At 38.5% G+C, this 25,790-nt stretch overlaps 1 protein-coding gene across 1 annotated transcript in view; it reads right to left on the reverse strand.

The window, feature by feature from the left end:
- Positions 1-19,798, reverse strand: part of pth1r (parathyroid hormone 1 receptor) — a 47,599-nt gene extending 27,801 nt beyond the window's left edge. The window contains exon 1 of the mRNA XM_084912054.1: positions 18,617-19,798. Within this exon, the coding sequence (XP_084768180.1) occupies positions 18,617-18,685 (69 nt within the window). The 5' untranslated portion in view covers positions 18,686-19,798. The remainder of the gene's footprint in view (positions 1-18,616) is intronic.
- Positions 19,799-25,790: the final 5,992 nt, after the last annotated feature.

The raw sequence follows: 25,790 nt of genomic DNA on the forward strand, positions 1-25,790 counted from the left end.
CAATGCAGTGGCTTGGTATTCCATGATAGTTTCTCGGCACTGTTGTGTCTTCAGATATCTGGTGGAAATCTTAGAGCAGCTTATCCCAGGGGTCATCTTTCTAAAGCATTCATTGATTTTTCATCTTTCTTCCAGGATTCTGGCTCTGCCCTCCTACTTTCTGTTGGCTGTAAAGCCTCCGCGTGTTGGACTTTGGGTAAAAAGCACCATATGTTGTAAGGAGTTTTTATGTCTTGACATCAGTGGCATTTATGTTCTCCTGTGGCCAGCTTATTATTCCAGCTGAGTAACAGTCTGATGAGTGGTAGGTCATGTGTATTGATAGTTCAGCTCTTATTCCTACTGCTACCTTCTCAGGATCTGTCTTACCTACTGAGATATTTGACTGGGGTTGATCTTCATGGATCTTTATTGCGGACCCTGTTGGCTTATAGGATACCCATGTATTTGTAGCTGTCCTGTATATCTGCTATTATACCTTCTGGTATCTTAACCCCTTCAGCCTTGATCACGATACCTCTCTTTGCAATTTTCTAGCCACACCTATCCACCCAAATGGCCTCAAATGTTGTCTTCCATTGAGTTCCTGACTGATGTTATGAACACACTTTACCTTGTATAGTGCCAAATACTCCACTATCAACGTGTGGGGCATTGAGTCGTAGGTTTTCTTGTAGTCCAACCAGACAGTGCTGAGATTAGTCTCCCTGGTCTTACAGCCCTGGTGTAGTGCTCTATTAACCAGCAGTTGGTGTTTTGGCCTTCTGGTATTATTTTCAATGCCTTCTGAGTTGTGCTTATATGTTGACTCATGTCAAGCCTACTCAGCTTGGTTGCTATGATGCCTTAGAGGAGCTTCCATGTTTTAGAGAGAGAGCTAGTTGGCATGGTAGTTTCATGGTGTCATAAACTTGCAGGGATCTTTCATGATTGTGTTAGCAAGTCAAGATGAGTACCTGCTACTAGCAGCCTGCTTCTTTGTGTTGCCAGGTGGTGTGGATATCAGATCCTGGTGCTATCAGCATTTCATTCTTGAGACACCTTATAAGATTTTTGCCTTTGTGTTGTTTACTGGTTCTTTTTCTGGGAGGTTGCTGCTGGATCTTTGGCAAACAGACCATTTATTCTCTTGGCCTTTGCTTCTCTGGTGTATCTCTTCAGCCTAGTCACCATAGTTATAAGCCTTTGCTTGGTAGTTTGTAGAGCCCCCAATTATGGACATTTTTTGTCATTCCCATCCATCCAGTACCCACATCTCATAACTTTTATAACATCCTTTCAAGTTTCCCTGATTTTGGCTTCCAGCCTACCTTTCCATAAGGGCTTTCTCTATATGCATTCCTGATCTTATACCCAAGTGTATCTAGGATTACTGTAGCAGTGGCATATATGAGCTCATTGGTTACAGTGATTTCATATTTAAAAATACTACCAAAATTGTGGGTAAAACCTTAACAACCATGAAAGCAGAAGAAACTCTGAAACAAAATTTCTAGAACTATTATTAGAATTATTTTAGGCCAAACTTCACATGACTTTAAAAGCACTGGACTCACACACATTCTGTGTTATTTCAGTTCAGTGTTTGCAGATGTTTTCACTGTCAACATAGAACCTCTCATCACAACTCTGGCAGTGTTTTCAGTGGAAACCATATTAATTTTTCTATAAGTTCAGAGACATCCAATAATGCTTCTCTGTTAGACAATCCCTGTGCGAAGATAAGGTTTTTTAGGTAATGGTCGTAAGTAAGGCTTTCCATTCCAGATCACACTTCATCACATGAATGATAAATACTACACATATAATATTTACTCTGGTTGCTGTGAAGCGTCTCAATTTTAGGAATACAGCTGAATGTTTGTTTTATGTACTTGTTTTGGTCATTTGCCATTCTTTACACCATAGGCTAACATTCACTTCCTTGTTGTTGGCATGTGCTCAAAATTTGATCCCAAGGGCTTTTGGACTTTCCTGCATGTTTTTTCTTCACAAAATAGTAAGGTTCTAGAAAATTATAACTTCGCTGAATCTAGTGTTTAATGGGCTGTCTACTATCTGGAAAAAACATGAATATGTTACTTTTGACATATTGCGCCGCATGAATGTTTTAGCGGATGAGGTTCCTGGATATTATAAACTCTATGAGTCAGTGCCACTCCTCTTCAACTGTGCAATTTGCATTTGATGATAAAAACCACAAACCACAAGACTGGTTGTCCTTTGGAAATGCTCGCAGACCACATTCTGACTTAAAGCAGCATTTAGTTCCTAATTATACCCTGCTCTGGTCGTAAGCCTGAAGAACAGCACTTTTGTCCTTGATGGAAACATTGTGTATACTCTGAGAGGCTGCACACCAGGCAGATAGCTGTGACTGTTGTTCTCACAAATTAAAAAGGGATCATTCTTGCATTATATAAGTGATTTAATACAGCAACTACAGACTGTTGCTTTAGCAAAGCAATATAAATGCACTATTTTAATTTTCATCAAAAGCTTAAAAACAACTAATGGTTATGCAACAGTCAAATGCAGTAGACATTTCATAATGTCTTAACGGATGTCACAAAGCAACTGATGAAACAAACAAAACAACGCTCACAGGTCACTGGGCCTCAATAGCAGAATGATGCACTGCCATAAACGCAACTTTATGCATGAAATAAGAGGATTATAGGTTAAAATATACATTTTAAAGTAGATTTAAAACCCATAAAAGGCTTTTTTTGGATGTGTTTTTTCAGACCTTACATATGTAGCTTTACAGTGCAGATCGGCATTAATGGATTATGAGACCATCTCAGTCACAGCTTGGCATTACAGCTATTACCCCTTTAAATAACATCAGCTGATGTAAAACATTAGTAGGGATTAAATGCATGACTGAAAACAGGCTTCAATTCCATTTTTGTCATCTGTAACAGTAATGAATGATGTCAGGTTTGTGGGTCAATCCAATCATATACCTGCAAATAGCCTTGCCCTAGAGCATAGGTGTCAAACTCTGGCCCGCGGGCCAAATTTGGCCCGCAGCCTAATTACATTTGGCCCGCGAAGCCATACCAAATTATTATTAGAGCTGGCCTACTGGTATTATACAGCCAATATATATATTGTTTAGTATTAAACTTTGCTTGTTCCATATTCAGTTTTTCAGCAAAACTTGTTTGAGTCCATAAGAAGAGATTCATTCTTAAATCTGGAGGAAGATTTTTTTTTCAGTAAATATTAATGTTAGCCCGCGACCTTGTTCCAGTTTTGAATTTTGGCCCACTGTGTATTTGAGTTTGACACCCCTGCCCTAGAGTAATTGTAAAAATTAACTATGTGAGGTTGCAGAAAGTAGGATTATGCAATATTTATTACCATGGACAGACTCATCCATTTTTAAATGAGACTCCCCACAAAACTACATACTGTAGCAAGAATAAAAGTCACAGGTTAAACTTTGAAACATCTCAAAACTTTCTAAAGGTAAGTTTATTCAGGCATTTATGAAAAAGTTTCATCAATGAATGATGACAGTGAGAATACTCAGATGAGTTGTCCAGCTGTCCAGTGAGTGTTTTTCATTCAAGTCAACTCACTCATATCAGCATCTTTTCTACTGCTATATTTGTTTTGCTGCTTGATCCCATAATTAACAGTGAATTCACATAATACGCAGAGCCTTGTCTATTTCGCTGTCAATATTATGCCTACAGGGAGTTTTTCAATTAGTATCACAAAGCCAACTTTTACAATTCCAAATGAGTGTGAAACACCACTGAGCAATCTCAGCATGCATGCTGCATGTAATGCAGACAATGTGTCAACACCAAACAATGTAATACTGTCTGTTTAACACAGTCAGTTAGGGCTGGGTAAAGGAGGATATATATATATATACACACACACATATATATATATATATATATATATATATATATATATATATATGTGTGTGTGTGTGTGTGTGTGTGTGTGTGTGTGTGTGTGTGTATATATATATATATATATATATATATATATATATATATATATATATATATATACATACATATAGATAGAGAGAGAGAGAGAGAGAGAGAGATAGGGCTGTAAGATATATATATAGATAGATATATTGAGGCAAGAAAGCTTTGTCTAGGTGAAAAGGGTAAGACAGCTTATCCTTTTAATAAGACTAAAAGTAATTTATGGACATGCTAGAATTTTCACAGTCTACCTTGAATAACTATGAATTATTATAATTTTAGTGAGGAAGGGGATGAATACAAAAAGACAACACATACAGAGGACAGCACTTCAATCAGCCCCTTTCCACTGTTAACCAAAGGGACACCAAGGGGCCCGCTGCCCGCTAAGAACTAGGACAAGGGCACTTTTTGCATAAGACCCCTCATCATAACTGCCTTCCCAATAAAAAGCTCCAAAATTGTGGACTAATTGGGCATAGCTTAATCACCCAAGGTATCTCTCTTTGCCTGTTAATATTGCACTCTTCTGATTTGCTGAAGGGGGCCACTTAGAGTGAACCTCTTGCAGATGGTCACCTTGATTGAAGTGCTTTTCAGGGCAGTCAATAATTTCAAATCAAAAGCAAAGGAAAAGTCATGCTCTCAAATTGAATAGAACCGCACAGGGAGTAAGAATTATAATCCACGCTAATAAACTAACAATCAATATCAAATACGTATTCAGAATGTAATTAACACCTATGTAACCACACTAAATGCAGTGGAATTATTTCTAGATCAAGACTACATAATGTGCATTTTTTCATATTTCTGCATTTCTACAATGATAATAATCAAATCTGAAAGCAGTAAATTTTCATGACCTGCAATATGATAATTAAAATAATCTTGTGTTGCATATACAGTTGTAAGAGTTGAAATAAAAACCGACAAGGCTTCCAGGAAAAATACCCATACAGCAAAAACACAAACTATTAAGAAAGACTGACTAAAATTCAAACTGCATTTTCAATAAAGCCGTAATTCATACTCCTGAATTTTCTAAATACATCAAAATATTTATCAAATTTCTCAAATTTTAACTTCACTAGAAAATGCCTGAATGGGTTTTCTGATTCTATAAAACCTTTAAATAAAATGCAAATATATTTTATTACGGACTTACTGGCGATAAACATATACAGAGGATCTCTTTAGTAAAACATTTAAGGATTTAATGTATTTTTTAAACACTAACATTAATGCACGTGAATAAGATGCACTTTATTTAGCAGCGAAAATTAAAGCAGACACAGGCTACACTGTTTGTGCTGTACTCCAGCTGAGAGGCCTGCAGCTGACCTGTCAGCATGAGCCGTCCACACTTTCTTACAAGGCCAATGGTGCTGAGGCCTTCGAACCACGCTCCTGTTTCACTAAACATTACTTGAAACTGTGATTAAAAGGTCTGTGGCAAAACAGAAAAAAGTCAGGATTGTCATGGTGCTGAGTTTTTGTTAAGTAATGGTTTAATTTGTCTAATTATATGTTTTCTTTTGAAAGCATTACTTTAGGTGTGTTTGTGCTTGAGTGTGTGTGTGTGTGCGACTGCAGGTTTTCTCTCTCTTCCTGTCCTTTGTCGGCTTATCTGTTCATCTGCATGTGTTCCTACTTTAAGTGGTGATTATACTCTGTTGTGAACATGGGAAGCTGGAGGTCTTGTGATACTTCACTAAAGCCTGACTGAATTGCACTTATCTAATAGCTGAATTTTAATGTAAACACGAGTTGTTACGGTCACAGAAAATTTGGTAGCATGTGGATGTCCCCTCATAACCTAGGACTCGCTGTTTGATAACATCACTTGGACCAAAGTGAACCATAGCAGACTCACAAACATGGGTGCAGATTTAGCTTAGTTGGATGTGCAGCCAACCATATGGCGCATGGCCGAGAGCAGCCGGCCCGGGTTTGAATCCGACCCGCAGCCCTTTTATCTACTGTATTTCGTTATCCTGTAAATGTTCATACATGTGTAATGACAATTAAGTTTGAATCCTAAAGCTAACTATAACATACCTTTTAGTTGCTGCATGGTTGTTTCTGTTCATCTGGACGTAGCGTTTTCAGTGGGAGAAACTGAAAACGCTACGTCCAGATGAACAGAATGAACCTTTTGGGATTGCTGTAATATTATTCTCACTGCAATGTTATGTGTTTTATATATATTGCAATGACAAAACTCATCATTCAGTTATGAGTAAGGTGACCCCAAGCTCGACTTCAACGCTAGTTTACTGACTTTGTAAAAGAATATGTGAAAAATAAACAGATCCAAGAATATCAATTCCCTGAATTTGTGCTTACTATTAGAATAGCCAAAGTCCACGGGTCATACATAAAAAAAATGAAAATCTATTAACATTTTTAACCAAACCTTTTGACTTAGACTCATTACAGCCCAGTCTGAGACTCATTACTGCACTTTTCTGTCATCCTGTCACACACAAGCCACAAGTGAAGATTGGCAATAACAAAAGTAAAAGCATGTGGCCAAGAAAGAGACACTCTTCGAGGTTTTCATTGGTGTAAACTCACTTGAACACATGTTTAAAAAAGCTTACAAAGAAAAGCTGGTTTAATTGCTGCAAAGTAAGCACGAAACTGAACTCTGACGAGATCAACCCCATGTAGCATTTTGTCACTGACAAGCTGTTCTTTCAGTCAGGATTGGAGCAATAATCAATCTAAATATCAAATTGGTACTTCACCAGAAAACAGCAATAGAAAGTAAAAATAAGTTAATAGAGATAAAAGCAACAGCTGTGCTGCACATAAAGAAATATATATTTTTTGACCACTTTATTTTTAAGGAGACAGCCACTCAGTCCAGTTCTGAACCTTCGAACCTTAAACTAAGTTTGAATTGTTGCGCAATGGGAAAAGGCTCACATCTTTGAATTAAAATGCACCTACTGTTGCAGTGCAGTGATGAATTAAAGGACAGCCGATCCTTTGCATATCAATAATGTTTTCAGAGTTTTTCTCTTTAGCTGATATCGATCCCTTTCAAATTCATCCCAGACAAAACAACGTCTGCCCTGTCACGTGCTCTAAACTCAAACCAATATTTTCCATTGCAGATCAGATAAGCTTAATTGCCCCCCCAGAAACCTTAAAACTTACATTTTTATCTTTAAAAAGCACCCGTCTGATTTACTATTGAACTCCTTTAAAAGACAGACAATAACAACGGGCAAATCTTATTCATTATAGGTATGCTTCTTTCTTGTCAAAAATCGGATAGTTATTCAGTCAGTGTATTGTGCTAATGTAGCTTAAAGCAGTGAGTAAGAGCATGCTAAATAAATGATGTAGACCCTAATGTCTACATCATTTATTTCTCACTATAATAAACAGCCTTCCTCGCCCATCAGGTCAGCTCAATACTATCAGCTATCACTCCAAATGCTTGTATGGGAGTATGTATGATTGAATGCAAAACTGAGACTAACCCTGACCCTCGACAACAACAATACTGCCACACTTGTTGGTTTATTTTGTTTTCTCTTTGTTAAAAAATTGCTGGTTGAAATATATGTTTCTTACTTAAATAATTGCTTGTTTGTTTGTTTGTTTTTTACAAAGAAACACAATTTCCCACGAGAGAGGACACATGCATATCTCTTTAAAATGAGATAGAAATGAAATGATTTTATGAAAAGAAGGTAAATTTATTACCTTCATTTATTTTTGATGTATTTTAAATCTTCATTGCATCATGTTTAAAGTATAGTATAGCATTTCTGTAGCCATGAATACAGCTACATCACAAAAGGACATTTTGTAGAAATACACTTTGAATATGGAACAATAAAGCTCTGAATAATAATCAGTGTATATGGAGATCATACACCATGCTACATGTTTAAGGATTACATTTTAAATATTGCATCCATTGAAGTTAGTCCACATATGGATTCAGACAGTTCAATGACTGAGTGCCAACTATGCACCATCATCCGCTGTGGGACTCATACAGTGCACTAATTCAATATTTTTGGTGTCTTTGCAATTTTAAATATTTAATAGTAACTGAATCCACCAAAATAAAACAACAAATAATTGTAATAAAAAACTGCCTGTTCCAATAAAATAACCCAAATTATATTAAAAAAAATCTTTTAAATGTAATTAATTTTTGCAATATTTTATTTCTATTCGTTACATTAATAGGGCCACATTAATCACAGTCTAGCAAAGAGAGACACAGTGAACCTTAACCAATGAGCAATAAGCTATAATGCTGGAAGAAGAATTCATGCAAAATAATTTGTGACAAAACTTGAAATTAATCATGTGTCTGACCTTCACTACACAATGAACGGTACTTTTTGTAAATGTCAGTCTGAAAACATTCATTAAATCTCTCCACGACCAACAAGTATCTTATACGAAGCACTCAAACTTGAGATCTGTGATGACTCAAACTATAACTTTTTAACCGCATTGAGAGGGGCTTGGCTTTAAATGCCACCAATTTAACACAGAGAAAAACCCATCCACCCACTGTTATCTGAATTTAAATTGGCTGAGATTTCCCCCTGTACTGCACTGTAAGGATTTTTTACTTATTGCTGGAAAATCTGGAGCTGTGAACTGCATACTTACAAACCCATAAGCCCCTCAGTTTTGCAATGAAACTAATAAAGGTCCTTTTAAGAAATCCAGCCTCTTCTTAGCCATAAGCCATGTGCCAGGGGAGTATTCCTACCCGAAATTTGAACCGCTTCCAAATTACGCAAACAACTGAATCACGTGTGAAATCCTACTCTCTGTGCCCACAGTAATTAAGGAATTGACTTGGAACTGTCTACCGACCTAATTTGTTGTTGCATTTAAAAGGACAGAATGAGACTGGAAGAGTCTGTATATTTGAAATTCAATCCGTTCGCTAACAGTGGGGGTAGGGCTGAGCTGAACTGTCGGTCAATGGCAAAGGCATCTGCATAGCTGAGAATTTTCACATGTCAACTCAACGGAGGTGCTCTGGGATTCCAAGCATATTGCCCGCAAGGAAGTCTGCACCACAATATTGATACAGCGGGTAACTGATGAAAAAAGACTGCATAGGACTCAAACTCGTCACAGAGCTGACAATCAATCAGCGTGTCCCTGACTTCTAGCAATGTTGAGATTATAATACACTGTTGGTCTTAGGTCCAACAATTTCTAGTTCCAATGCTTAAATAAAAAAATGTTCATATTGGTCATTCTCAAGACTGTTTGCATTTGAATTTTGCACAGACTTAATCTTATCAGAAACCGACACGAGAGAAAAGACTATTGCAATGAATTAGAGTACTTCAAAGATTTAGCTTCTCTTTGATAAGCATCACCACAGTGCATGATGCTGTTAGTCAGCTGAAACTCCACAGGAAAAAATAAATAGAGGTTTTTCTGCTAAATTGTTAAATGCAATTGGGTGAAGCATCACTGACATCACCAGCTGGTTTCTCGTCAGTATCTTTGTATAACTGCTGCTCACTACTGTTGCTTTTGAAGAAGCATCAAGAGAAGCATCACTGAGTTTAAAGAAGCAGATTTTTACGAGTTGCTATGGTTAAACAAATGAAGCTGGAGTTTAAAAAATAATAAATAAAACAAAATGCGATGTTTTCACTACAACACCATATTTTTGTGGGTGCTAAAGTCCACAGAACATAGGAACCATCATAAAAATATCAGTGAGAAGTGTAACTTTTTTCATTGAGGTGTAAAAGTGGCATTGAGTTACACATATTCTGGCATTCTTCAAGTGGAAAAGTTAAGAAAAAAAAAAGCAGAGGTCATGGTAAGTCAAGAAAACAACCCCTTTCCTGAGTCAAATACTGCCATGGTGTTACCTTACCATGCTGGTGAAACTGAAGACTCGCGTATTAACACATGCGTTATGGGTCTGACTCACAGGCCCTCTGAAAGCGAGCAATGCATCGGTCAATACGCAACACAGATGAATGCACTCCTGAGAGAAAGTTACAAGAATTAGATTATTCTGCAGTTATCTCAGGAGGTGGTGTCAGCTACTGAGAGTAAAACTCTCAGTGTGAGGAGAGTATGTGTGTGAAGGTTATTTTTCCCACTACAAGTTGCCTCTGTGAGGTAAATCGCGTGCTGATCCCACGAAAGTTCAGGCAAACATGCAAACTGACAGCAGCAAGTGCATATAGCAACGAGCGCTTACTGAGGTTACACCTCCATACTGCTTAAATCTACAACACGTGCTGTAAAAACCAAATTACAAAACAGGATGTCTCAGATCTGCCAACCGCATAATCTTATTAGGATGGAGAAATTATATCCTATCCAAGGTGGGTATAAATACCCTCTGTGCACTAGAATACCCGCTCTTAAGTCCTTCAGCTTCATGTGCTACTGTTGATTTTTCAGTCCATCATGCACAATTACACGATTCTCTCTGTTGTTTGAGGTATAAATGTGTTATTTTTGGTGTTTTCAGTGACTCCACTCAATCAGAGTGCAGTGTCACTGAGCCATCTCCACTCAGCCCCATACTTCCTGTGGTTAGAGCATCATCCATGACTACACCTCCAACACAAGTATAAAAGCTTTCACCTTGCACTGTCATCAAGTCAGCGGTGGAAATCGCTGCACAAAGCGTGAGCTTTCTAATATGAAAATACATAAAGAAATAAAGCAATGACTTGGACTTCCATCCAGACTTGGATTAAATGTTAAATTCTAAGCAGGACTATGAAATGTTGGGTTTATATGAAACCATTTCAGATGTCCAATGTTCCTTCTGGCAACTTCTTATCATATCATAAAACCCTTCAGATATTAGATTACACTACGTCATACAGCTCTGAGTTTTAGTCTGCAGTAGGGCTGGGCTATATCATACCGTTCACGGTAATACCGGTGTAATTTTGGGCAACGATAGGAAAATGAAATATCGCGATAGAATATGGGTAAAACGCGCATGCGCAGTGTCTTTGTTTACATACGCACATGGCAGCGACGCAGAATGAGAAGAGCGAAAGCGGATCGTTGAATGAAACGGATGAACCAGAATTGGTTTGTAAAAATGCTGCAACTTCAGTGGTGTGGAACTGGTTTAGCTTTCGTCCGTCAGATACACAACAAAGCACTATTTTTGGTAGAGCATGCTAGCGGGCCGTCGTTATTACCATGTTGTTTGGAAAATACAGCACACTTAAAATCAATCCTTTGATTTTTCTGAAAATCGACAGTGCCCCTTATAATCCTGTGTGCCTTATGTATGAATTCTGGTTGTGTTTACTGACCTCGAAACGATTTTATGTCGTACATGGCGCTCGAAAATCTCTCAAATGTTTTAGTACGACTTTGCTAAGCTACGAAGCTGCACCGCTTGATGGATTGTCGGAGCATTACGGCTATCGTAGGCAGGCGCCTCGCGGAGTGATACGTACTGTGCTTCAACATAATATTACCGTATTGTGTGTGTATAAGCTCTTTTTAAGTTTTGTGAATATTATACATGGTTATGCTGAGGATATGTCAGCCAGTTTCCACTGGAAATGCCTTTTGGTTAAACTGTCAGCAAGGATTTTGCACTGTTACATTTTTATATAACTTTAATGCACATAAAAAACAGCTGCTTGTTTAAGTGAAAATACATTGATGGGGTTTTTTGCACTAATAAAGTTGAGGAGTTGTAAAGTATTTTGTCTACTGTCAATTATATCGTCAGTTATATCATTATCGCAAATTTTCAAATGTATATCGTGATAAATATTTTTGTTGCATAACTCTCTTATCCCTCTTAACATTACAATAACGTGAATACACTGAGCGAACCAACACTTGTCCAAACAGGCTGCTCTCATGCTGTCTCCTTTAGCACGATAGGAGGAGAATGGACACATCGGCCTCTAACTTGTGCATTCCTGTCAAGAGCCACAGTCATCTCTAGCATGGACAAACTGAGGGAAACAGAAAAGGCAGAACTAGCTGAAAAGCTTGACCACCAAATCCACAACACAGCTGATAAAGCCCATTATATAAAGAAAAGGGGAAAAAAACATAAAGACTGTGTTCTTGTGATTTCACCATCTTGAAGCAAAGAAGCATGATGCTGAGTGTGTGCAAAACATTTTAAGGCTGTAAAAAAGCAGTGAAACATTGAAAATAAAGTAAGAATACATGCCCCAAAAACTGAAACCAAAAACTGGCCTCCTGTGGCCCTTATGAGGCTGATGATTCTGATCCCTCCCTCACTCTCTGTTGCTCACCTCACTGCATATTAAATTCAAAATCAATGTATGAAAAATGATTTGGTCACACAGTGACTCGCTCCCTACTAACACCAGGTTCCAACAGCAAGAAATCCATTATTTCCCCCACTCTGTTGCTCTATAGCAAAGATCCAATGCCCAAGAGAGTAATGCAGAGTAATGCATTTAAACTCACTGATTAGAACAAACATTAAAGGGCTTTTTCACTAACTAGATTATATTATTTTGCCCTGTGGCCACAGACAAAAGGTAGCAATTTCAGAAGCAAGTAGTAATTTGTAAAAGGTATGAAAGTGAAGCAAAAGCAGAGAGGCAGACTGAGAGCACACACAGTGCAGCACCTCGGTTAGGTGTGGGCACACAAGGCACAGTGACTGATGTTTAGAGATTTCATGTAGCACAAATAGTGCATGGTTAGAAATTGGGTGTAACTCAGAGAGATGCATTAAATGATCACTATGAGCTCACTTCAGTGATGACCATTTAAAATGGCTCCTTATCTCGCCTTTAAATGCAGTTATTTTTCTGCAAAGCTGCACTTCTAGTGATGAAGAGAACAAGCTAAAGTGGATCCAATATAAAAGATTCTGTGTTTGAGTGGTAGATGGTGGCGCATCACAAACTCATGTGAACTCACGTGCTAGATTATTAATTAGTGTTTTGTTTGTTTGTTTTTTTCCTCAAATGGATTTTAATGGATCCACATCACTTGCTTGGCAGTCCTCCTTTAGCCTGTCCAGTAGTTTTTGATTCGCTCATGATTAGGAGCAATTAGCAAATCCCTCCACTAAGCATAAGCTGCTGAGTTTAAACTTACTGAAAAAGTAAGATGTAAACTGTGTTAGGGCTCAGTGACTTCCTACGGTTATTTTTCTGAGTGCTAAGCAGGTTAATTAATAAGCAACTTATCACAAATCCCAGTGAAAACAGATGAACTCGAGCATAACGGTAGTGCTGTAATGGATTGCTTAAAGAAACCCCTTTGTTGTAAGCAGTAGTCATTTCTTCATTGTGTGTAAGGTTAGATAACAAAGCGTGTATCACATGATTCAGGTGTAGTCTGAAACTGGGTAACAAAGTTGAGTAAATTTTCATGTTAAAACCTCACTTCACTATTTAATCATTGCTGACACACCTCCTACTTCTTCTCCCCTCCATCTTGGGAAATGTAAAGGTCAGAAAGTCCAGCCATGCATCAAACACACACACATTTCAATGCCTATCTTTGTGAGGACACTTATTGACATGATGTATTCCTTAGCTACTAATCCAAAGAGTAAAAGAATGCTGCACAGTGGCCCTGAAAGCTCATTGTACAGCAATTTGAACAAAAACCAAAGAAAAAAATATTTTAAAAAAGCAAAAAGATAACACGCAAGCAAATTAAGACAACATCTTCAATCTTTCATCACATCACTGCAACATGTTTTGCTCTTCCATTGTGTTTCCTGTAATTGAAGCCTTTTATTTTCTAAGTGCTGCCTCTGTGTTGGCAAATTAGTTATGATATGTTCTTGTGCTTTTCAATTTGGATTTGTTTTCTTGAGCTGCAGTGCCTTTAGATGTCAGGGCTACCTCAATAACTAAGTGTCTATATAATCACACCCCTTGCTCTAATCTACACCGCATTCCAGCTCGAACTCTAAATCCAAATCTTAACCCTCAAGTAGCCCTTTGAAAATTTGTCATCAAGAAAAAAAAGCAAGTAAGCCTTTCATCATGAAATATTCAATATATGAAGTATAAGATATATATATATAAATATAAATATATATGACAGGAAGGTGGTTTTCCCATATAAAATGGCTTCAGTCTGGCACGCGGTGGACAGTTGTCAGTGAGGTGTCCACTGACATGTGTAAATGGGCCCTGGCAGGCTTTGTTGTCCCTCTCTGTCCTAATGGGGGCTAAACAGAAAAGGCATCGAGATCAAAGCCACATCCAAACTGTTTGAACTCCCTGAGGAAATGAAATAAAATAGTGGCCGGTGAGGCCAGCATTTTCATCACACTCAGTGCACTGATGGTAATATAAGCAGAGAAACACACATGCAGACAAATATTTATACACTCACTGGCCTCTTTGTTAGGTACACCTGTTCAATTGCCCATTAATGAAAATATTCATAAATCACACGGCACCAACTCAGTGCACTTAGACATGTAAACATGGCCAAGGTAACCTGCTGAAATTCAAAGTGAGCGAAAGAATGGGGAAGAAAGTCACTATGAACGTGGTTGTTGATGGCTGACAGGCTGCTCTGAGTATTTCAGAACCTGCTGATCTAGGGGGATTTTCCTGCACAGCCATCTCTAAAGTTTACAGAGAATGGCCTGAGAAAGAGAAAATATCCAGCGAGCGCTCCCAATAAAAATGCCTTGTTGACACCAGAGGAAAACCTGAGCTGATAGAAAGTAACTGAACCATTCATTACAACCAAGGTTCACAGAAGAGCATCTCTAAATGCGCATGTCAAAACTTGATGCATCTGGGCTAAAGCAGCAGAAGACCACACCGGGTACCACACACACAGCTAGGAACAGAAAACTAGTGACTACTGTTCACATGGCCTCTCCAATATTGGACAATATTGTCTTGACACAATACCATTAAAACACAATGGTTACACACCACAACCTACCTGAGTAACATTCCTGAACATGTCCATTCCTTTATGACCACAGTGTATCCATCTTCTGATGGCTAATGCACCATATCACAACACTCAGATCTCAAATTGGTTTCTTGAACATGACAGTGAGTTCACTGCAATCACATGCCCTTCACAGTCACCAGATTTCAATCCAGCAGAGCAGAGAGGAAATACAAATCTGCAGCACCTGTGTGATGCTGTCATGTCAATTTGGAGCAAATGTTTTCAGCACCTTGTTGAGGCAGCTGTGAAATTAAAAGGCAGTTACAGTACAAGCAAGATGTAACTAATGAAGTGGCCAGTGAGTGTATAGATGTAGACAAGCTGAGTGTGAAGAAATAACTGACACAAACTATGAACAGTTGGTGAAAACACGCAAAAAACATTGTCTCTATATAGTACAATATAGTATAATATAATATAATCAATGAAATATGGTACAATGTATGAAATGGAAGGAAAATCTTGCACCAGATAGGCGACATACTGGCTATACAGGCTATACTGTTTTTGGTAGATGATGTACATGTGAAAACAAATTCAAGGAGGCATTGGTAGGACACCGACAAGGAGAAACAATGCAGAGATACTTAAAAAGAAAATGTGTGCCGGATTATATTTTATCGTTATATACATTAACACTTCAACATCAGATGAAAAACAAAGTTTCTTGAACGATCACCTTACACTGGCTGCAGAAGTCAGCCAATTCCCAAAATAGTGTTTTGGTTTTGGTTTTGTTTTTTTGTCATTGTAGCTCATTTTCCCTTTGTGACTTCAAAAACTGATGCTACAATCATCCATTGCGTTAACTGTTTCTCCAATGCACTGACGCTAGGTGAGGGATGAAGCACTGTTTTTGTTTTTCTTCTCTTTTTGTTCAGTTTTCACTGAACTATTCCAATTTAAAATGAAGACAACAATTTATCAGCATTTATTATTAATTAACAATACATAGTGAATAAATAGAATTACCACACTGGATCGGCTCTTATCGGAGAAAGTTTGGAGGCTAACTCTGTGCGTGAAGCTGCATATGAAGTAGAATTAAAAGCAGCAATCAAACAGTCTGTAGTTTCAGCAGTTTTCTCTTAATGACTAAGTGAAAAGCACATTTCTGGAATAAATTTAGGAGGACGGCTCATTTCATGCATCTTCAGACACACATATATTCGCGCAAACACAGACAAGTGGGAGAAAATTATCATAAGTCATATTTGAGATCGGTCAAATGGGTATGCAGAAATGAATTTCAATAATAAAGCCTATTTCACAGATGCAGCAGCAGTTCATTTGAATCAGTAAGGCGATATCTGCTGCCCCTAATTACCAGTGACAGATTGGGATGAGATTATCCGCCACTCTAATCTATGTTATGAATCTCTATTGAGGATGATTCAACAGAGATGGATAAAGCTACTTTGAATGATTATTGGGAAAAGGGGGGGGGGGGGTATTCATTGTTTGCTTTTTTGGGGGGATCAGTAACTTTAAAGTCTTTTAACTGATGACACAGAGGGTACTTTATTATGAAAATGTATTTTCTGTGTGCTCTGCTCTCCTCTTGGATTTGGCTGTCGACCACAACCGTGATCCCTTGATTTCAAATTGATCAACCATGTCTATGAATATCAATTGAGCTGTTCTCTGGTGAGAAAAACACAGACGTCGTTCATCTGTGGGGAATTTAAGAGTTCTGCATCAGTCAGTTCAGTTCGGTATGACTTTGAAAAATATCCTCAGGGAAATTGGCGGTCTCTGGTTTAACACAACATTGATTGAACTACTTAATCTAGAATTTTAGCCACAAGGAAAACTGCTAATTCTCTGCACAAAAAAGAGGGGGAAAAAGAAACGAAAGGAAAAAAGTTTTGGCTAAAAATGTCAACAACTGATATTTTCCACACCTAGTGAAACTAGTCAAAACTGCCTTGTGCAATACTAAACATGACAGCCGTCACAGTCAGATTCTGTCCAGAGCTGACACAAACCTTGACAATGTCATGCAGATGCAGTTACAGTTTGAGTTCTTCCAGTTAGGATCCGAACACATGCAAGTCATCACAGAGGGAAAACACAGTCATGAGGTAAAAATTAAACGCTCACCAAGCTTTCCTGAAAGCAGTGCTGCCTCTTAATAAATGTAATAACCGAGTAAGTGAGGCAGGCAGTCACACTGAACAAAGGCTCTATGAGGCAGTGCTTTGTCTGTTCGCTGTCACTACAGCTTGCCTGCTGCGGTGTAAAACACAATTGAGATATTCCTTGTCAGTCCCTGTATCAGCCAATTTCGTTCAGATAAAAATAGCGAGTACGCATTTTGATATTTGTATTTTTAATTCGAGGACTCGCAGAGCCTCTGGGAAAGTTGTAAAACGCTGTATTTTGAAAACAGCACGTCTCAATTTTTAAAATATTCCTTCATATTCTTTCTTCAAACACAGACCCAGATTTTTCCGCTCTTAGTTTAGATTCAGTGAACATCTACATCCTGTTTGGTTACAGTCTGGAAAAAAATAAATACTTTTTTGTGGAGAGGAACACTAAGCAAACACCAAACTTAAAAACGGGTAAACACCATTCACAGACAGAGCCTTTGAACGACTCAGTGTTGAATCAGCTATAAATACACAGCTATGTTATAATTGTTTTCCTCTGCCATCTAAACCAATGAGCCTAGAGGTCCTGCGGTACAGTGATGGACCACATCACTGGGAAAATGCACTGTACCTCAGAACCTGGGCGAACTGCCTGTTGAATGCACAACAGCCTCAGCCAAAACACACAGAACCAACTTCGTGTGCTGCTCTGCCTGCACAGTGTGTTTGTGTATGTGTGTGTCCCTGTGTATGCAGACATTCTAAATACAACTGTGGCAACGTTTGAAAGCTCAATACTTGATCACTGTGTTGAGCGAGTTGTTCGGCCGCTGCTGCTGCAGATGTGAATGAAAATTTCTAGCCCCATTTTGACTGCACGAGCTGCATCAGCTCATGCGGGTCAGAGCTTTTCCGAGCTTACAGCATGAAACGTGCTGTAGTAAAACACAATGCTCTGCCTTTTAGGGCAGCTAGGTTACTGCGTGCTTACACAAACCCTAATTGTACTGTTAGGGTGGGAAGAAGCACTTAATGGAACAAGAGCGTAATCACTAATCACAGTTGCTTTTTGTTAGCTGCCATGTCCACCTCTTAAATCCTGTTAGGGAACTGACAATATGTCTGTCATTAGTCAACCGTCTCTCTTGAAATTTCAGCTTAAATGTGTTGTTTTTTTTCCACTGAATCTGGCAAAACAGCCATGTGGTCCGATAAAGCAGCAATTTCAAGAGTTTGACTTCCAGCACAGAGACAATTAAAAGTTTTGAGCAGATGCGAGTAAAAAGCTTTTGACAACAGAGGCACTTTGTCTCTTATTCTGGAGGACGCACTATCTCCTTAACACTGAACACATGCTTCCTCAATCATGATTTGCAAAAGAAGCAATGGACAAATTTTGCGGAAATCAGAGTGAATTTTGCAGATTTCATCAATATGGGATGCAAAAAATAATCATCCTAAAGGAGGTACTTGAGTTTTACTTGGCACACAGCACATGCAGATATCTCTCTGACAACCTCTCAGTGATCTGTGCACACTTTACCAACATTAAAGCAGCATCTTGTCTATCAGGCAGGGTAAATGTGCTTATTGCATTTTTATTTTCATTTTGAAATGACTTACCAGGCATAAACCGCTGAGTAGAGAGATGAGTAGAAAGTCCAGATTGCGGAGAAGCAGAGAGGATCCCATCCCTGACCTGAGGCAACTCTACCTCCAAGAGTCCTTGCAGGGCTCAGACAGATGCTGATTGAGCTCGGATGAAATTATTTAATCTACTTAACTCTCTTCAAAGTGGAACGAGTTGTGTTTTTTCACTCCATCTGGCCTCTCGATGCTTATGATGGCTTGTGAAATCATAACTCTGTAATCGCCTCGCTCTGCCCTCGATTTAATTTCCTATAATCTACTATATGCTCCGGCTCAGTCTGCTCTCTTTATTTCTCTGCATCTGTCTTTTTTCCTCTTCTGAAATTACATCCACATGTCAGAACTATTTATGTCGCCCTAGCTCTGCGGTGGGAAGTTCAAATGATTCTTTGTAGGGAAGAAACCGACGCTGTATTTTTAGGTCTTTTAAATTTCCCCCTCAGACTAACTTAAACACTTCAGTATGGAGCTGTGCGCCTTGCGGCTTATTCCAGTATTCTTTTCCAAGCGTTAGATCAGCGTTGTACAAAAATAAGCCCGAAACGTATCATTCCATCACCAGTCGCTGCTGAATTTCACAACTTCAATCCTGCGACTCATGTCACCATCAACAACGCACGGATCTATCGTGCAGGGCGGCAGTGGAGCAGAAGGATCGCAGACAGGGTCTACTTTGTGCATTTAACAGTAAATGGCAGCCAAGTGAAAGAGCGGAGCGTGAAATTTCAAACTTTTAATAGAAGTGTCTGATTTGCGTGTTTCAACTCAATCACTGTACGCGTGTTCGCTACCCCTGGTTACCGGTCTTTTTCTTTCTTCTTCTTTTTTTCTTATAAATTAATAAAAGCACAAAACGGTAGTGTATCAGTTGTCATGTCCACAAACCGTGCCGAATTATAAATCTATCCACCGTGACAGACAGAAACGGCATGTATGGAACTCTATGGATCTGTTTAAGCTACCGATGGTGATGTGAAAAGCTTCAGAAAGGAGGAAAAACGCCAACTTGGTCTGAATAATTTAGGCTACTTACTATCAAGAGAAACCCAAATTCACCCTGACGGACAGATAATTCGCAAACGCGTGTTTGTTCGCAGAGTAAGCGCAAAACTTGAAGTTCCTCGTGTTGAGAAAGCGTCTCCAGATGTGGCAGGAGGCAGGTCGTGCTCAGTAGTGAGTATGTGGATGGAAAAGGAGGGGGGAGGAGGGGGGGGGGGGGCGGAAAGGAGGCAGGTAGGGTGGAGCGTAAGAGCTTTTCATTGGTGCGCTCTCTTACGTTGGAATAAACCACGGCTCCGAAATGACATATTTTCTCACCCCTCAAACAAACTCCACATTCAACAGATCGCAGGGCCTTTGCCAAACCGCTTTTTTCCCCTGCACTCTCTCAAAAGTTGCAACTACTAGTAGGATTGGATTACTGAGACATAATGCAGGAGAGCGTGCACAATTTTCTTTTAACGAATCAAGATTTTTGTTTGGAAATGAAATAATAGAGGATTTGTGGACAGTGTCATAGCAGTTTGTCCGCTTTATGCTTTTTCGCGAATATGTTTGTGTGACACTGTTATTTTAATCGTGCAGGCAGACATAATTATTACTATTATTGTAATGGTGATAATAATATATACAAAGTCGTTCCTAATCAAACACCTGTTTATAACTGATTATCAGGTTAAGAGACGATTAACCCTTTAGTGTCCGAGAATAATTCAGGCCGCCTGGTCTTATTTGGTAACTTTGGGTGTAAAAGTCCGAAATCATACATGAGTGAACGCTTTTTCCACCGTTCTTTCAGAATAAACTCAGCTTTCAGCTTTGCAGTTGTTTTACATTACTGACCATTAAAATTGTTTAAAGGGGGGAAAACAGTTTTTTTTTTCAGGATTATAATTTAACATGAACAAAATGTTAGACAACTTGAAATATGAACTATAAATGTTTTTTGTACTTTTTTTGAGCCTTGGTCTCTCTGTTTTTCATAATGTCACTTTTATATCCCAAATGTCCAAGCGCTTTATGGACTCTGTGATAGATACTAAAGTAGTTCCTGTCCACCTGGAGACAGAGACCCACATTGCGATGATGACACTGCCATGCCAAACCAGGCATGAATGCATGCAAACATCACATATATGTTTTGACTATCTTCCTTGTTCACATTTCATTCTGTAATGAAATTATGTAAGTGTCCCCATCCCACTGAAAATTTCCACTTTCTGATTTTGAAGTCTTTCAATCCCGCTGTGATGTCCTCATTTGACCAAGGCAAGTGGGAAGATCTCCAGCTGTTTAATTTTTTTAAGTGTCTTTTCTCAAAAGTGATTCTAGAACAGCAGGTTATGATGATGGTTTTCGGGGAAAATACTGACAAACACCATTGGAGCTGCTTATTCCAGTCGCTATGGTACTCTGACAGCTGAATGTACACTGCTGTTTTTTACAGTGTGGTCACAGTTGTGATCAAATGGCACAATGACTGAAATGCCCCAGCTGTTAAACCATGCAGAGTCCCAGCTATCATAGAATAGTTGTAGGATTATAAAACCACCTCACAGGCTCCCACAAGCAGAGATATAGTAAAAGGCAATTTCAGTCCTGCTGGGTGTAACCTACAGTGCACCACCTGGGAATACCCAGCTACACCTTTTCAAAGGACAAAAGGGTACATATTTGGGCCCAGGGAGTAAAAAGGTACACGCTGGCACCATTTCATCTAGATTTTAAAACAGGATTACTTTTAAAAAGATTGAGTGTGTGTGTGTGTGTGTGTGTGTGTGTGTGTGTGTGTGTGTGTGTGTGTGTGTGTGTGTGTGTGTGTGTGTGTGTGTGTGTGTGTGTGTGTGTCAGGGATATGCAAGGACTTAGGTGAAATATAAATTTTCAAGATAATTTCGCATTAAACACAGGAGCACACAGAAACAGTACAGGGAGGTTGGGGTGACGGGGATAAGGTTGTATGTACCGATCATGGTGGCCAGCCTTAGCATGTGATTTATATTATCTTGTTTGTATTTGAAGTACACGCTGAATATTATAAAGGGAATGAGCTCTAGGCGCAACATAAGCATGGAAACAGTGTTTTTGTTTTAACTGGGTCAAGTTTTTCTATAAAGTTGAAGTCAGTTTATCTGAATTTTCATGATCTGTTAGCAAGTTGAGCCAGTGAATTATTGATCATTTTGTTTTGTTTTTCCAGTTAAGAAAAATAGTTTTTATTGCAAAGTTACAAGCTACAAGCTTGGAGGTTCTTAGGTACAGTCAAAGAGAAGAAGTCAGATCCAAGTAAAACAGAGGAGGTGAGATGCTGAGGCTAGCTCTGTCGAAGGTTCTAGCTTTAAACTTTTGTTCTCCAACTTTTTTTCTCCAATTTTTGTTTTGTGCTCTGACAGGGCATTAAGATATAGACACCAGAGGTTCAAGACTGGTTTCCACATGGTACAAACCACAAGTATGCTAGCAAGTACAAATATCAAGGGTATCAAGGGTACAACGGCAGCACTTTAGATGGTACTGCCCCAGCTACACGCTACTGCACCCATTAAGGCAATTTCTTTTCTGAGAGTATACTGTTTGTGGCTAAGTAAGCACTTTGATACAACTGTTGTTCTGATATATACAAATAAAATTCCATTGAATTGATACAATATATCAAGCATCAAGCAGTGACTCGCTATAAAAGCCATCAATGCTGATAGACAACCGTGATTGGCTGCTGTTGTGGATGAACGTCGTGTGTATTATCCATCAGAGAGAATAATGTTTCAGCAATCAGCTTTAAAGTCATTAACTGCCATATGCTTCCGCCACACGGGGCACAGACTGGCATCTCATGCTGACATTGTTTTCATGCATCAAATCAAAGTTTAAGTCGCAGCAGCACTCATCACGCGTGCAGTTATACTTGAATGTACGTGTTTATTGTGGGGTTTAAAATGCTCCAAATCTTTGTAGTTTGGCGTTTTTGCTCATGTCTTTTAACCAGCTGATTAACTGTACGTTTTGTTAACAGTGTGAAACTAAAATAGAATAATGACTCAGTGGATAAATTCATAGCCCCAGTTCTCTGTGTACTAGGATGGATAATGGGTATTTAGTTATTTGAGCATAAAAGCTCGCCTTAACTCAAGGTTCACTACATTTGTGGAGCTCTCAAGCCTTTTACAGTTGTCCCTAGTGGATACACGCAATACGGTTCGTACATTCAATTTTCATGTGTATCATACCTGTTAAGAAAGTGTTGTTGTTGCTGCTCATGTTCTTGAACAAGTCAGTCAAAGGTGGTATTTATATATTGTTCACTTTCAATTAAAATATAGGATATGGTAGGACCTATAATTCAAGCTCTCCATTTGCCAACAGATTCAGTGAGGTGCAGTTGATGTCTTTGTTTAAAGCTGATAAGAAGACCAAGCTTTGCTATATTCTTTCTGCCTCCTCACGAAAAAAACAACAACATATAGCGATTTAGTCTCTTATTTTTTATAAGGACTTGATGTCAGGCTGTTGCTGTGTCATTTTGCTCAGTCAGTCAAAGATAAAAGCAAAAAGCCGCAACATAACGAGAAGTTCTTTTTGCATGAAGAAATCAAAAAAGATCCAGTACCATTTTTACAACCCCTTAACTAAGCAGCAATGCACTATAGGTTATGAAATTGTGTGTCTTTGCACAGCATACAAAAATAAGGATATATAAATATCTTTCCCATTTTCCACTTCCTTTTTTAAACTTCCTTATTTTCTTTTTGCTCTGTGTATTTATTTCTTAGAGGTCATGGTACTTACTATAACAATGTCCTCAGTATTAACCAGCAGAGCCTTCTTTTCCATCATAAATATAGGTTAATTCCTGCGGTGTAAGATAATACACAATATAAAAGCGGTCATAAACAAACAGCAATAAGATGTATCAATATATTTGCTCATCTGCCTTGCAGAAGATTGCACCCCACTGTGCCTCTATGGAAAACTCAAGGTACAGTAGGCTGCAGAAGATTAACAGACGAGACTGTGTTTAAGATATATGCATAATCTCCACTCAGTTTTCAATCCATCTGTCAGGGGTTGTCTTTCTAAAGAAAGAGCTTTTCTTTTGAAACAGTCTCTGGGAAAGGTTAACCTCGCCTTCAAGCCAATTACTGTATCTCTGTGCCAGTTCTGCTGATTATGGTCTTATCCATTGTATTTATTCTTAATTTTTCACCCTGTCCTGCATCTTTTGCCATCAAATTTATCACAGAAACATTCTGTGATAAATTCCAGATGGATGTCAGAGATCAGAGGCGCTCTCTGATCTCTGACATCCAACTGGAATGATTAATATCCGTGTCCGGTAATTGTCTGTAAGTTAGGGACAACGCTCTGCTGTGATAGCACATCTCTATCTATCTATCTATCTATCTATCTATCTATCTATCTATCTATCTATCTATCTATCTATCTATCTATCTATCTATCTATCTATCTATCTATCTATCTATCTATCTATCTATCTATCTATCTGCGCAGCAAGCTCCCATCATGGTTGGAGTCCAAGTCTGTAGGAGACCAACTTGTATATTCTTGTTCTCTCACATTTACAAAAGGAATCAGATATCAAAGTAGATGAAAGTGAAAAAAGCTATTAACAAATCTATTATCTGTTACACTTGGAGGAAATTAGCTTTTCCCCTTATCAGCTCTCATTATCATCCACTCATGTTAACTTTCTCTACTTAGAAAAAAAAATAAAGATAGTTTTGGCTGCTCCACTTGTCACAAGGGGTCGCCACAGCAGGTACCACCGCATGTTTGATTTGGCACAGATTTACCCGAGATGCCCTTCCTGACACAATCTCAAAGGGGACTCTACTTAGAAAAAAATAATACGTTAAAAAAAAACACGCCAGTGTAACATATGGCATGTATTTTGTATTACGTATTCGCCACTGAAATGATACTATAAGCTATATGCTGCACCCTATGCAACAATCCAGGAATGGGGACACTGAAATTGTATATCTGTGTGACGCATTGTCAAAAGCCATGAAAAAAGCCAAAAGTTCAAAGCACATGTATGTCTGGACACACGATACTCCTCATTCTTGCATGGTTTCATATAGTGTGCTGGACTTCTTTTTATACATCCAGTTATATCTTTTCCATATAAACATCGTTTTGTTTTGGTTTGGTTTGCCCTCACTTTCACGTACACGTGTGACCCTAACAAAGGAAATTGCAAATGAAAGCTTTAAATGTACACATATAATTAATTCCCCATGTTTAGAAACATTTTGGAAAATTCTGACACAATTACCAAGTGCTGCTCAGAAATCACCAGGGATTGTAATTGGAATAAAATCTTGGCTTTCTTTTTAATCATTTCTATTTTTATTTTAATCATGATTCCAAGGCAGCAAATGTCATATACAATATAGTCAATACCCAGTTTTTGTCACAAAACAATTGGTGAAGCCCCCCAGGGCCAGACAAAGCTTTTTCAAGTTGGATTAGGGTCAGCTCATCTTTCCTCCTGCTGTCTTGACAGCTCACACACTCAGGTCTCCCAGAGGTATAACCCAGAAATAGAATAAAGGAACAAATCTGGTCAAAGAAACTTCATACCTGACACTGTGAACATAGGACACACGTACACACTGGAAGTGGAGGAGTTGATGATTACGAACATCAATCTTCCACTTTCACGTCTGTCATATTGAAACTACTTTGATCAAACACATGGCTCCTGAAGATAAGGCGGCATGAGCTAACCAATGACCTTTACTGACCCACAAATATATATATATATATATATGACCTTTACTGACCCACAAATATATATATATATATTTGTGGGTCAGTAAAGGTCATATATATATATATGACCATATATCAAATTGAGAATAACATTTCTAACACAACAAGCAATTCAGTACAAAATGCGCTATGATTTCAGAGTCGAAATTGTCCACCAGTGTCAACAAATTCCAAGATAACCAAAGTGTTGAGCAATAAGACAAAACCAAAAAGGAACTCAAAAACAAAAGTAGGGTTGTGTAATTGTTAAAGTACGAGAAAAGAAAAACAGTTGGCACATAAATCTAACAGTTAATGTCAGAGGGGCCAGCGCGGTAGCTGCTTAGGATATCTGATAGCTCGATGTATTTTT

Source organism: Perissodus microlepis, chromosome 18, assembly GCF_051167445.1.
Source record: "Perissodus microlepis isolate ML-2025 ecotype Zambia chromosome 18, ASM5116744v1, whole genome shotgun sequence".
NCBI lineage: Eukaryota > Metazoa > Chordata > Actinopteri > Cichliformes > Cichlidae > Perissodus > Perissodus microlepis.